Here is a 14,668-nt window from a genome sequence, read left to right as displayed (position 1 = left end):
CTCCATCGTCAACTTCCCATATTTATGTACCAATATTCCATTATCACCTGCATATGGTGTTTATATATCTCAACTGATTCGATGTGCAAGAGCTTGTTCTGGGTATAGTCAGCTTTTAAATCGAGGTAAGCTACTGACAAACAAGTTGATGGTACAGGGATTTCAACAGTCTCGATTGAAGTCAACATTTCGCAAATTCTATGGTCGTTATAACGATCTAGTTCGTCAATACAATCTCGCATTGAGTCAAATGCTGTCTGACGTGTTTCATACCGATTGTTAAGCCGTTCTTGGCACACTGATTTTGACTGCGGATAACTCCGTTTACTTGATCAGGATATGGGGCTCACGGCGTGTGTGACCGGTCAACAGGGGATGCTTACTCCTCCTAGGCACCTGATCCCACCTCTGGTGTGTCCAGGGGTCCGTGCTTGCCCAACTATCTATTTTGTATTGCTTGTAGGAGTTATGAGATTGATCACTGTTCGTTATCTTCACCTTGCATCCATATGAGTTGTCCAGTTCTCTCATTCCCAGATTTGAAAGGAATTCCAGCGTACTGTTGTTGCTACCCCGTTAGTGTGGACTAATAGTCGAAGATGTTTTGTTTCAAGAACATAATGACAATGTAGATAGAGGCGTTTCTTTTTTAAAAGAAACTTACAAAATGTCAAAACAATTCATTACATTGAGAAAATGTGTCTTATTTGTTGTTAGCTTTACAACATTTTGATGTTTACGTGAATGTTACGGTGCATACAATTCATGTTTCTAGGGATCACAATCCCTTTACGTTTTTGCTTAAAATGTCAATTAAGAATCAAATACCCAGAAGATACAGATATGATATTGATAATTTTAAAGCATTTAAAGGCAAAGATAATATTATTGCATGTGTCTTGTCAAGAATATGTATTATTTCAGTTTCATTCTGACCCCAAAAAATCCGCTGAATGGATATTTTTCGAAACTGATTAACATGGATATAGTGAAGGATTTTCAATTTCAATGAAAGTATGCAATATATCAGGCTTTGTAGACATCATCTTCCTGTTCATCTAATCGAGAAATAGTTGAATGTTGTGGCTAAACATCCTTGTTATTATTTAGATCGAATTGAAGGGTTGGAGGATGATCTTGGAGATATATCTACTGCCTTCGGACTATTGGAGTATATGGATAGAAAGTTATCCCTTTACAATAATCTGGCCATACTTCAAGCATATTCCCTAGCAATCGCTCCTCCTGATGAAACACTGTATGAGAAATGCTTGAATTATGGAAAGAAAGCAAGAGATATCTTTTATTTCCAAAGATGTACAAAGAATTTGAAGGGTAAGTGAACAAAGCAGATACAATTTGTTTGTATGATGAATTTCAATCTTTTTCTTATTTCAGTAGTGTGATAAAACAGTCTCATTTAAAGTCAGCATTTAGCTAATTCTATGATCATTATAATGACCTAATTGCTAATACGGCATATCATTGGGCGATATGCTGTCTGACATGTTTCATACTGATTGTTAGGCCTTTCTTGGTACACTGATTTTAACTGCGGATTAAGTACTTCGTTTACCTGATCGGGATATAGGGCTCACGGCGGGTGTGACTGTCGACCGGTCACATCCACTGTGAGCCCTATATATTGATCAAATAAACGGAGTAATTCGTAGCCAAAATCAGTGTGCTAATAATGGCCTAACAATCAGTATGAAACTCGTCAGACAGCATTCAACCCAATGACAGGTTCTATTGGCAAATTAGATCGTTATAACGACCATAGAATTGGTGAAATACTGACTTTAAATGATATTGTTGAAGACCCTGTAGCATCAATTTGTTAGTCAGTAAGCTGACTCGATTTAAAAACGGATCATCTATGAAAAAACAACAACATTTCTTCTATACTTTGCAGGTTTTCAAAAAGTTGAATACCACATCCAATGTGAAAATATTAACGCCTATAATAAAGGCGATCTAGACATCCTTCACAAATCTTTAGCGAAGGTTCTTGGAGTAAAGCCAGATGACATGCTACTTGTTGGGATACGTAAAGGAAGCATTATACTAACTTTCATGATTCGGAGTGCTTTCATTCCGAACTTGAGAACAATACTTTTGGACAGGAAGTCACTGAAGAACATCACGTACCGAGTGATGCTATTCAGACGACTGACTCACAGAGTATTCAAAGTGACCATTAACGGAGAAGTTGTGTATGAGCCGGGTAAATGAAAATATATATCAAAAAGTCTTGATATTTTGTATGCGGAGATACAAAATAGTATGTTTTGATATCTTAAGGTAATATTGTAGGGAAGAGAACAGAAGAAGTTACAGTTCCAACAGTAATAAAGGAAGCCCATTTGAAGGTAAAATTATTAGAATTATATTCTTATTTTTTTTTTTTTTTGCACAGATCAATTTTTTTTATAACAAAAAGCCAAAACAACTTCATAAATCATCAAAAATCTGTAAGTCATACGTTAACTAAATAAGCTTGTAAGACAAATCCATATAGTATGTGAATATAGAAATGAATACTACATCCCTTCGGAACATTGCTGAAATATTATTAGCTTGGCAGAAACATCTGTTCTCAATTTTTTTGGGTACAAGTATCAGCTACTTTAAGTTTCCAAAGCATGCACTCGGAAAACGACATACATGAGAGAATCATAATGAAAACAACATTAGTAGATGGTTTTTAATAACATTAGACATTAAGACTTGTGAAATAAAGAAGACATAACCAACAAATTTGGTCTGCACAATTTATCATTTTGTACGTACAGTATATATGTGTAAAACTTATACGGTACCAATTTTGATGCACCAGATGCGCATTTCGACAAATAATGTCTCTTCAGTGATGCTCAACCGAAATGTTTGGAATCCAAAATAACAATGAAGTTTTAAAGCTATTTTAGGGGAAAACAGTGTGCCTATATATATATATATATATATATATATATATATATATATATTTATCAGCTTCTATTACCCAAACCCTGCTCGCCGTAGCTCGTATTTGCTGTCATTAATCATTAATTACAATACCAAATGAGGAAAGAAATCTTCAACATAAAATTTTGGGGGAAATCAGCTAATACATTCTACATCAAAGTACCTGCAAAGCTAAATTACTCAAAGTCTGATTTCCCCCAAAGAAGACAAAATAACTTAAATAATGCAACGCTATAAGATATAAGATGACAATAAAAAATCATCAAAACAAACCCAGAACAAATATATATATATATATATATATATATATATATATATATATATATATATAAAAGCACTTAAATCCAACAACACCCTACTTTTTTTAAAGTGTCGAATCTGAGAAGATATAAGGCCAGTAAAGAAATTTATAAAAGCACTGGAAAGGCCACAAAACTGTTGGTTATTTAAAACTCAAATTTTCGACGCAACCCGCGTCTTTATCAAGAGGCATATATTACATAAATAAATAACACACACCACGAAAAACGACAAATATCAGTAATCTACATTGGTAACAAGAATGATACACTGTTGTACTGGGTGATAAAAATGGTGGTTTTGATGTAAAGCGTGTTTACTGACGTCAAATGGTGTAGAGAGTTTGTACCATGGTCGGGTCGGGATGAAAATAGAATTATTCTTGAAAATTACAGAAGTAATAAATTTAGAGGGAACACTTCCAAAACAATGTGATTATGAAATAAAATGGTGGGTAGATAATGATATAGTTACTTTCAAAACAATATTTGGTAGTCCTTACCATTGATGATTATTATCACCCCCCTTTAAAAAAAAAAGAATAAAAGTCGCAATGTCGAGATTAGAATATGAGAGAGAGAGAGAGAGAGAGAGAGAGAGAGAGAGAGAGAGAGAGAGAGAGAAATTCATAATTGTAGTGATTTCTTATGATGTTCTAACATAATTAGGAAGTATTGACTGTTAAACAATAATCACAATTTTGGGAATCCTCGTTATGGCTAAATATATTTGTAAAACTTATGCGTAGAAGCCTTGACCCATGGGTTGTAATGTAAAACTTATACGGTACCAATTTTGATGCACAAGATATATATATATATATATATATATATATATATATATATATATATATATATATATGAAACTTTACAGCTTTATGAAGTTTTGTTCTGTTTGTGATTAAGAATCGAATTGAAAGACCAATCTGACTAAATATTGCATTTCATTGATTCACTTTTATTGATGAATGAAGAACCGTTGATGCTCTTTTATATATCATTCCATACTTTGCTGTCAAATACACTTGATTTTTAGAGAGCAGAGGTTGAAAAGTACCAACAAGTTACAGATGAAAAAGGTAAATTAATGATTATACATGTTAAACTTCAAACTTACTGTGTGATTACATATGCCAGAAGTGGTGTTAATCTAATGTGGATTCTAAAAAATTCTAAAGAACTTTTAGTAAACTTGAAATCACAGAATTTTTCCCAAATCAAAAACATTAAAACCTATTACTTTTCAACACTATACACGACCATTCCTCGCGATAAATTAAAGACTAGACATTTTGACATTATAGACAGTTGCTTCTTCAACATAAACGAAAAACGGAAATATTCATATCTAGTGATCAGTCATTCAAAAACTTACTTTGTTAAACACCACTCTGATTCCACGCACAAGTACTCTGAAGTTGAAATAAAAAAAATATGCTAGAGTTCCTCATTGACAATATGTTCGTGGTCTTTGGTGATCAGGTCTTCCAACAGTCTGTTGGAATTCCCATGGGCACGAATTGTGCTCCTTTGTTAGCCGACCTGTTTTTATAATCATATGAAGCAGAATTTATTCAAAAACTACGTGAGAAGAAAAAATCTCTCGCTGTGGCCTTCAATTCGACTTTTAGATATATCGATGACGTTTTGTCTATTAACAATGATAGCTTTCATTCATATGTCGATTTGATATATCACCTGTGAGCTCGAAATAAAGGACACCACAGAGTCGTCCACTTCTGCTTCATACTTAGATATTTTATTGAAAGTAGACACTAACGGCAAACTAACAACTCAACTGTATGACAAACGGGATGATTTCAGCTTCTCCATCGTCAACTTCCCATATTTATGTACCAATATTCCATTATCACCTGCATATGGTGTTTATATATCTCAACTGATTCGATATGCAAGAGCTTGTTCTGCGTATAGTCAGCTTTTAAATCGAGGTAAGCTACTGACAAACAAGTTGATGGTACAGGGATTTCAAGTCTCGATTAAGTCAACATTTCGCAAATTCTATGGTCGTTATAACGATCTATTTCGTCAGTACAATCTTGCATTGAGTCAAATGCTGTCTGACGTGTTTCATACGGATTGTTAAGCCGTTCTTAGCACACTGATTTCGACTGCGGATAACTCCGTTTACCTGATCAGGAAATGGGGCTCACGGCGGGTGTGACCGGTCAACAGGGGATGCTTACTCCTCCTAGGCACCTGATCCCACCTCTGGTGTATCTAGGGGTCCGTGTTTGCCCAACTATCTATTTTGTATTGCTTGTAGGAGTTATGAGATTGATCACTGTTCGTTATCTTCACCTTGCATCAAGTAGGTACTTTATGAAGAATTCTAGTTACCAATTTTTATAGATATGTTATTTAGATTTAGGTAATAGGTAAGTTTACAAAAATTACAAAACCCTTTACAGACTTTGTCAATAATGCAATATATGAATATGATGAAATTTTGCTATTCACCCACAACTTGCGCTCTGTTTCGTCTTATAGAGCTACATGTGCCCTTCTTGACCAAGAAATTGTTAATTATACGTTGACTATAGCTAGTTGTACTATAATATGCTCAGCAAGGAAACAACAAGTTGTCCTCTATTGATTTCTAACGTATAACCCGGGTGGAAATGAAATACACAGGAACACAAACAGGTATTATAAGTGGGAAAAGTCCGAATGTATCGCCTTGGCCATAATACGTCAACGAGCGTTTATATCAACATATCAAACACATATCATGGGATACCATATTGGAATCTTTTGACATTTAGTGACATCACTTTAACGACTTATTTATATCATAAACGATTTATCAAGTAGTATGATTTAAGGAGGAATGATACATCGTTATAATGGCTGACTTCCATTTCGAAGCTTGAATGAAAATGTCAACATTAGCAATACATGATTATTCCTTTTAAATCTAATTGCGTAGCTGGGTAGCTTAGGTAGGTTTACGTGTCCACTTCTGATCTGTAGTTCGTGCGTTAAAGTCTAACAGAGATTTTATTTTTTAGATACCTTTCTACTAAAATTACTTTTAAAAACTAAATAGGGTAAATTTGAAAGTTTTCCATTAAAAATATTATCGTATAAATTCTCCACTTTTCATGCATATAAGATTTTACTGGTTTATTATTCATCCTTTATCGTTATCACATTATCATTGAGATATAACATTCATTATCATTTAAAGTAGAAAACATGCAAATCTAAACATGTCAGTATCATAAGGTGTGTAGCATCCAGACTATATAAAAAGTCTTGACAAGTTAATTCAGACCAAAGCTCAAAATCCTAAAATTGGGGTGGGTGGGTGGGTGGTAGAGTTGTTCAAAATCAATATTTTCACTACATTTTACGACAGCCAAAAAGTAGGAATGAGCTGGTGTGTTGTAGGAAAACCAATCAGTAAATAAAACTGTTTGTAAAAGAATGGTCTTTGCGGGTGAAAGTAATAATAAAAAAAGATTTTGTTAAAAAACAGGGAAGTCCCCTGTTGCTACATGCCTGGCTTGAGATTTCTCGAAAAATTGCAAACTTTAGCTTGAGTTTTCTTCTATTTGAAAACTTTAGACTTAAGTTTCTTTAGAGAAATCCAGACTTGATTATTCATGGTGCTAAGGTAATGATAATTATATTTTTTGCCATAAACAATGTAATGGTCATTGGTCGATATTGCCTTTATAAGAAATTTCTTACCCTAGAAATGATTTTTGTCAATAAAGCATTCAGGTAAGAAAGACAATTGTTTAGGCAAACAGTAATTTTGGTGGCTTGATGAGGACTTGAACTTCAAAATGGATACATCACATTTTTTTTTTATCGGGACGAGAGCTACGGTTTTTGGTTTTCGAGGTGTCATGAGAAAAAACTAATGTCCTTCCTTTGCCAAACAGTCTTGTATTGGAGATTGGAACTCTATACTACAGCTCAGCAGATGAACATATTTACAAAAATAACTATCAATTATAACTTATAAATATTTATATTATTCATTTCAAGGCGATACTGAGACGAAAATAGAAATCCTTAAAAACAACGATGAGGATGGTGTTATTGTTGAATTTCTGGATAAATTAGGAGGCTCAATCACGGACGATATCCTTACTTCAATGAAAATGGCCTTGAAAGGTACAGTTTTCTATATGATTATTCAACCGTATGAAATCACTATGCAAATTGTTAGCAAATTAATTCTCTTTATAGTTATGGATTATTTCTTTTTGATATAAATCATTTCAGATTTCATCGATGAAAATACATTGAGAAAGTTGGACACATCAAGCCTTTTGCGACATCTTCAAGCTAATTTCAAGATTGAATATAACTTGTATTTTCTGCAATGGATATTTGAGAAATGTTCTGCACACCAGCTTAGTGAAGAATGCTTCGAATTTGCGTCAAAGCATCGATTTCCATTGCTGTATTTCCAATCCAAACCCCTATCAGGAAAATGTAAGTATGGACATTTTCTTTCTGTTTAGAATATACAATGGACCCAAATTTATCAAGACAGTACTTGGTTTTCATTTTCATTCAGCATTTCATTTGAATAATATTCCAATTTTCATTTAGTTCTAAATCAACTTACATTGACTTTGTTTCTGATGAACTGTATATCATACACGTATTCCAGACAGTTTTTCGTATTTTTCAGCAACCGAGGAACAGTGCATAAAGTTTTATATTGAAAATGATTTAGAGAGATGCCAGGATGAAGTATATGATCTCCGAGAGTGGATTGCCAAATATCTTAGAATAGATATTGGTCAAATTATGATCGCTGGATTAGAGAAGGGGTCTGTAACCGTGGTTTTCAGAGTGTTGCTTGGAAACGCCGAGACAGATCTAATGGCTCTGGCAAGCACAGATGAATTTCAAGCAGGTGTATCACGCAAAGGTGTGAAGAAAATTTTCGTCGGTAGTGAGAAATGTATCACAGTTGGTAAGTTTGAAATTACAATGCAATTAACATGTTGACATATTGATACTACCAGCTTGTTAACACCTGATATAACCAAATTACAACTCTAATTTACATTCTTTGGTTGCGGTTGAAATGCGAGCTAATCGGCGCAATCACATCCTCCCAAAACCCAATCAACTCTTCAAGTATGGTTCTCTATATTTTCTTCCGGTTTTTATAAAATAAATCATGCATACAATTTCCTATCATTTTTTCCAACTACAACTCGAATGATTTTTTTCCATATCTGGCACCTGTAGTCAAGTTTAATCTTTGTAAGTTATGCAGAGGGTCACATTTGGAGATGCCTAAATATTCTCCATCTTGATGAGTACATGTTCATATTCAAAGTGCATTTATAAATGAGCAGTAAACTTAAGTACACATTACTAAATACAAAGACACACTCTATGAATAATTAATTTCTTTTGAAGGGAAAGCACAAACATTTGTTCACATTCATTGCTCGGGTCTGCACGAAGGGAATACAGTAGATAATGTCAAGAAAATGGTGTCGACTGTACGTCAAAAGGCAAGGGAGTTGGTCATAGATGGATCGAAGGTGTTTCTACGGATAAAGGATAAGCAGAAAAGAAAAGGTGCAGACTTGGCAAATTGGTTATTTATCGATACATTATATAGATTTAATTTCATTAATACTGTACATGTACAAAATCGGTTACTCTCTTTCCATTGTAATGTGCGAAAGATACTAACGGTATTGTCACTCCCCGATTATTTTCACTCTTAATGGTATTCCACAATTAAGTATATTTAGACGTATACTCTATAATGAAAAATATTTTGTACTTTTTGAATGGCAGTGTGTTTCTCGTGGGAACCTTATCACAGTCATGAATTACTCTATCAAAATATTTTTTGCTTAACTGTCCCATTATTTCGTTTTTAAAAAACCAGAAATCGGAAATCTTATCACAGTGATGATGATACATTTACTCTATCAAAATATTTTTGCTTAATTGTCCCATTATTTCGTTTTTCTTCTCCAAAGAACCAGAAATCGGAAAAAAGAGGACAGGTACTAAGGAGAGGCAGCGTTTACTGGAGGAACTGGAACCGACACAGATTCTAAGGAACAGTGAAGTACAGAAAGTAATAGAAGGGCAAGGAATCAATAAAACGTTGGCTCAAAGTCGAGAAGAAAAATGTAACATCGTAATAGATGTGGTCGATCAGTTACCTGACGTGACAAGAGATGTTATATTGAATTCTGTGGGTGAACATGAGGAAAGTTGTGACGAAACAAATTACACCAAGACATCTTCCAATAAAAATCCAGGTATCATTTAGCTGTAGTACTACAACTGTAATTCGTCATTTTGTTACAAAGCACAAGATTTTATGTAGTTAGAACACTCTTTGAAGTTGTTGCACAATGTAGATGTAAAGAAATTGCAAAAGCTTCAGATTGCAGTGAGCAATCACGAGAAACCATATATTTAATTGTATCAAGTATTAGTGTTCGATAAGTATTTAAAAAAATATTGCCTAGAAATGGAGTTTTGGGAAACAATACTTTCTACACTCATTGTATTGAGTTTATTACTATTTCAATACTCTCTAGCACTGTCCAATATCGACAAGATAGGCATTGATTGAACCTCTATATTTAGGTTTCAATTAATATTGTAGAAACTTGTTTTTATTCCTTTTTTTTTAAAATTTTTTGATAATAACTACCATTTCAATTACATGTATATTCAAAATTGGTATGAAGCATCTTTGGGACGAGAAGGGCAAATTGTAAATTTCAATACTTCTGTACCCCCAAAGCCTTCGGGGCGGGCAAAAACTGCTAGAAATTGACCCTTTTCAAAACTTTTCTTCTCTGCCTATGTATATCTGTAAGAAAAATTCAGAGTCGGTAAACTTTTACCATAAATTTCATAATCCCCGGGATAGAGGTTCTGACTTGAACGTAGGGCCAAATATGACATACAGTATTCTTGTGTAAAACATTTAATTACGTAACACTTTGTTTAATATCATTGATACTAAATTGAAACTAAATAAATCTTTAGAAGAAGCATGTAGCCTTTTACCAAATTTGTAAATTCTACGACCAGGGGTAGGAGTTTTGGTTCTAGGTGGGGCTAAAATTATAATGATTTATTGTCTTTTTCATTTGAACGACTTCTTTTATTTGCTGATGCTGTATAAATTCTACATGCATATACTGCTCATTATTTTAATATTTTCATGCATATTTTAGGGAAAGAAGATTAATTAATTGATTGATTGTATCTTGTTTAACACCCCTCTCAAGAATCTTACACTCATATGGAGACATCACCATTACCGGTGAAGGGCTGCAAAATGTAGACCAATGCTCGGCGCCTATGGCCATTGAGCAGGGAGGCATCTTTATTTGTCACACTTGCTGTGACACGGACCTCGGTTTTTGCGGTCTCATCCGAAGGACATTCCCATTTAGTCGCGTTTTACGACAAGCAGGGGGTACTGAGGACCTATTCTAACCCGGTTCCCCATGGAATGAGGGAAAGACGAAAGGGATGTACAAAAATTGTGGAATTTCACAACACAAAGGGTCTGACTCTACGTCGGCTCCAAAATAGTCATATAGTGTTAATATAACATATGTTATGCAATGCCTTTCATTATTATGGATACGTTCGGTGCATTTCTATTTTGGATTGATTGGTTGATTGAATAGTGTTTAACGTCCCTCTCGATAATATTTCACTCATATGGAGACGTCACCACTGCCGGTGAAGGGCTGCAAAATTTAGGCCTATGCTCAGCGCTTATTGCTATTGAGCAGGGAGGGATCTTTATCGTGCCACACCTGCTGTGATACGGGACCTCGGTTTTGCGATCTCATCCGAAGGACCGCCCCATTTAGTCGCCTCTCACGACAAGCAAGGGGGTACTGGGAACCTATTGTAACCCGGATACCCACGGGATTTCTGTTTTGGAAAGACATCTTGTTTTATACTGCTGCTACATATTATAATTTAAATTATATATGCAAAATGGAAAAAGTGTTATAGATATAGTCCTTGGGGCAAGTGAGAATTTTAGCTAATATCAGCTAATAGTGTCCGATAAGGCCTGTGGGCCTCTTGTTTTAATCAAAATTCAACTAGAAGATTCAAACTTTTAAATGTTAGTAGTCGTGTATTTAAAAATACCTAACAATTACAAGATATCCCTTTGATGACAATTTTGATTTTACCAGTGACACTTCCGGATTTTGAAACGGTATCGGAGGAGATCGATTCATCCATAATCGACGAAACATTTGAAAAGATCCGCTATGTGCCCAGTCACATTAAGCAGAAATGCAGCAGTGCATCAGGAAGGAATCGGAAAGAAAGGGCAAACACTTTCCTGAATTATATCCAAGAGAACGCAAATCGTCGACAGATATTTATGATGGTTTGGCAAAAGCATGTGGAATGAAGAATTCGATGTAACAATATATGATATATTATGTATATATTTTAAAGAGTGACAGAATTACTTATTTTTGCATTAACTATTGCATCCAAAATTTAATGTTTTTATCTTACACAGGGCAACCATTTTGAACATTGTTATTTGTACATTATCCCGATAATTTACAGTGTATAAAATGTTTGTGGGATGAGGGTTTTATTTTAAAAAGATCGCATGCGGAAATCATTACCATATGTAATTTATTCATGCAAACAATAATAAAAACAAACAAAATAAAGCAAAAACAAAACAACAGCAACTTTAAATTCTGCAAAAAAAATATAATTTCTGAATTTTCATTCAGTTCTTTTTCATCAATAATTAAGGTCATAGGATATCCAAGATTTTAGTCGCATCAAATGAAGTGAAATTTTGCTGTGTTTACTTGCGATTTTCTATTTTTTTGTTCAAACAAGAATGTAAATCGGTCATTAATACATGAAATGTATGAAACGGGGTTAATATTATTTTTAGCAATATTAAAACATTAGAAATAGTTTTATAAAATTGTATAACAAATTTTTTGGGGTGGATCTTGTGTTCTAAAGTGTTGTTGATGCATATACTTGTGTATATTGTACATGTGTATGTATATACATATTAAACCATAGTGAACGAAATGTTACATATATCTGTGATATTGATAGTTTATTTTATATGAACATTGTTATTAGTAAATCAGATAAAACTCTCCATTTGCAGCTGGATTTTGATAAACAGATTTTTAAAAAATCCATATCACATGTCTGTACATATTTCCATTGACATAATTTATGTGTTTGATTATTGAATATTTTAGCAATATTACCAAGATTTATAGATCATACCTAATAAGGCAATTCTTCTATTTATGATCTCTAGAGATTATACTCATATACATGTATATTGCAGATATAGCTTGATTGAATATATGGTATTTGCCCAACTCGTAATTTTGTATTCCTTATCGGAGTTATGAGATTGATCACTGTTCGTTTTCTCCACCTTTCATTGAATGTATAATCATATACGCCAGTTTCGAGATACGAACTCTTCTGTGTAGAAGGTGCATTTAGTGGAACTTTGAATGACTAAGTGGGACAGAGTGGACCTACAGTCAGCGAGAAAGACGATGAAATGTATTAAAAGCGGCTTCTCTTTTAATATGTACATGTGGGAAATACAAAATACTATCGAAAGAAACGTTTTACTAAAGTGGAAACATAAAAACAATGTCATATTTGCAAGTAATGTATTTGATATGGTACTTATGACCAACGAAATAACGTGATATGATAAGAATTCTATGTATTTAATTACTCCTTAAATACTTATAACTTACTTAGTTTGTGTATCAGTCGAATTCGGGTGATCTAACAGTGTATGAGAACCTTACTCAGTACATTCACTTACGCTGTGATGAATATTAGTCCCATTCCCGCGTGTAAACAAATTGTTTCGCGCCTCACTATCCACGAGAGTTCTCCAAAAGGAAATAACTCGGGTGTATCTCGAAACCGGCGTATTGACTGTAGATAATGTATATTTAATTCATTTTACTTTACTTTGAAATTCTGCATAATAATTACGTGTGCCAAATACTGTAAATACATGGAATACTATTAAATTCTTGAAGTTTATGTACGCATTGATAACCATATTTCTAATATTTAATGTTGGTACTGCACATTTGCAATGAAAAATGCTATGTATCATGTTTCTGATTGATAAAATAGTGAACATTTAGTTTTTTATGACTCAGTTTTTTGTAATGATGCATTCAGAATACATGCAACTTTTCTCAATATTATATCATTTTTCATGACGTTTCATGTACAATTCACTTCCATCTTAATTTCATAAAAAAAACTCGAAAAGGGTGTATTACCAGGTCTGCTCAAGAGTTAGATTGCTTTGATAATATCTGGTTATGGTATGTAAAATGTAAAGTAAACTTTTATGCATTACAGAAAGTTGTATACATATATGTGCATTATTAAGTTATTGTAGTAAAGACCGAAGGGGAAAAAAATAAGTGGATCAATCGGAAATCGATATCGTAACCTTTGCATTTGCACATCTGCAACCACTGAACCAACCAGGCCTAATACTGGGAGTAGTAATATCAGTACAATGTCAACTTTAAACCTATTCAGGAAATATTACCACTATATAACATTTGAAAAAACTTGTTTTGGAAACCATAAATTTACAAAAAGTATTTATTTCACAGTTTTCGGGAAAAAAAGTAACATGTAACCTTAAGCCCCGATCCCAGTGTCACAATTTGGAGGTATGATTTATTATGAGTACTGGCGAGTTATATCTCGCCAAATCATACACGAATTTGCGATGGTTTTTGATGATGGGGACATCAGTTCGGTGTCTGCTTGAATTCTCTTTCATACTGACACGATGTTAGAACGAACAACAGTTTCTTTTTAACACGAGTTTTAGACAACATATGTACGATGTGTGTACAACATATCTCCAGAATCGAAATTTTTCTACGAGAATATACAAGCTCAGACTAGTCTACTCGACATTTACACAAGTTCCTGAGGAGTTGGGACGATTGTGTTAAGGGAAATGTACAAACGTAGGCGACCTTTTATGACATAGCTATAAATATTAGTAGTCGTTCAGTTTTGGATCATTCCTCTGTTGGCTCTTTTAGATCCATGGCCCGCTAGACGCTCAAAATAAAGGCCAAAAATCGTGAATTGTTTGCAGCAGTTGGAGGAAGATGCTGCTGAAGATCATCTTGCGATCGCCCATGTTATGAAATACAGGGAAAGAAGAAAAAGAAGAGCTCACATAAGATACTGGGTTAGGCCTCAGACGAGGAGACTTTGACTCTGGCAGACAGTCATGAATTGTCTGAGGGTTTTACCCAAATCGAACAGAAACTTTCTGAGAAGTTGAAAACGTAGGACACTTGGTGCTGAAATGCCTTCGG

At 34.0% G+C, this 14,668-nt stretch overlaps 1 protein-coding gene across 4 annotated transcripts in view; it reads left to right on the top strand.

The window, feature by feature from the left end:
* The window catches only part of LOC125649228 (uncharacterized), a 41,956-nt gene extending 28,497 nt beyond the window's left edge, over positions 1 to 13,459 (top strand). For 3 of the 4 annotated variants that reach the window (XM_056165871.1, XM_056165869.1, XM_056165873.1), the window contains exons 13-22: positions 1,111 to 1,335; positions 1,916 to 2,227; positions 2,305 to 2,372; positions 4,303 to 4,345; positions 7,287 to 7,415; positions 7,527 to 7,739; positions 7,942 to 8,229; positions 8,685 to 8,849; positions 9,263 to 9,550; positions 11,471 to 13,459. In XM_056165871.1, the coding sequence (XP_056021846.1) occupies positions 1,111 to 1,335; positions 1,916 to 2,227; positions 2,305 to 2,372; positions 4,303 to 4,345; positions 7,287 to 7,415; positions 7,527 to 7,739; positions 7,942 to 8,229; positions 8,685 to 8,849; positions 9,263 to 9,550; positions 11,471 to 11,694 (1,955 nt within the window). In that variant the 3' untranslated portion in view covers positions 11,695 to 13,459. The remainder of the gene's footprint in view (positions 1 to 1,110; positions 1,336 to 1,915; positions 2,228 to 2,304; positions 2,373 to 4,302; positions 4,346 to 7,286; positions 7,416 to 7,526; positions 7,740 to 7,941; positions 8,230 to 8,684; positions 8,850 to 9,262; positions 9,551 to 11,470) is intronic. The other variant, XM_056165870.1, reaches the window with a different exon arrangement.
* Positions 13,460 to 14,668: the final 1,209 nt, after the last annotated feature.

The sequence above is a fragment of the Ostrea edulis genome, chromosome 5 (assembly GCF_947568905.1).
Source record: "Ostrea edulis chromosome 5, xbOstEdul1.1, whole genome shotgun sequence".
NCBI lineage: Eukaryota > Metazoa > Mollusca > Bivalvia > Ostreida > Ostreidae > Ostrea > Ostrea edulis.
The sequence above is the reverse complement of the archived record's forward strand: the minus strand, read 5'-3'. Positions and strand labels throughout refer to the sequence as shown.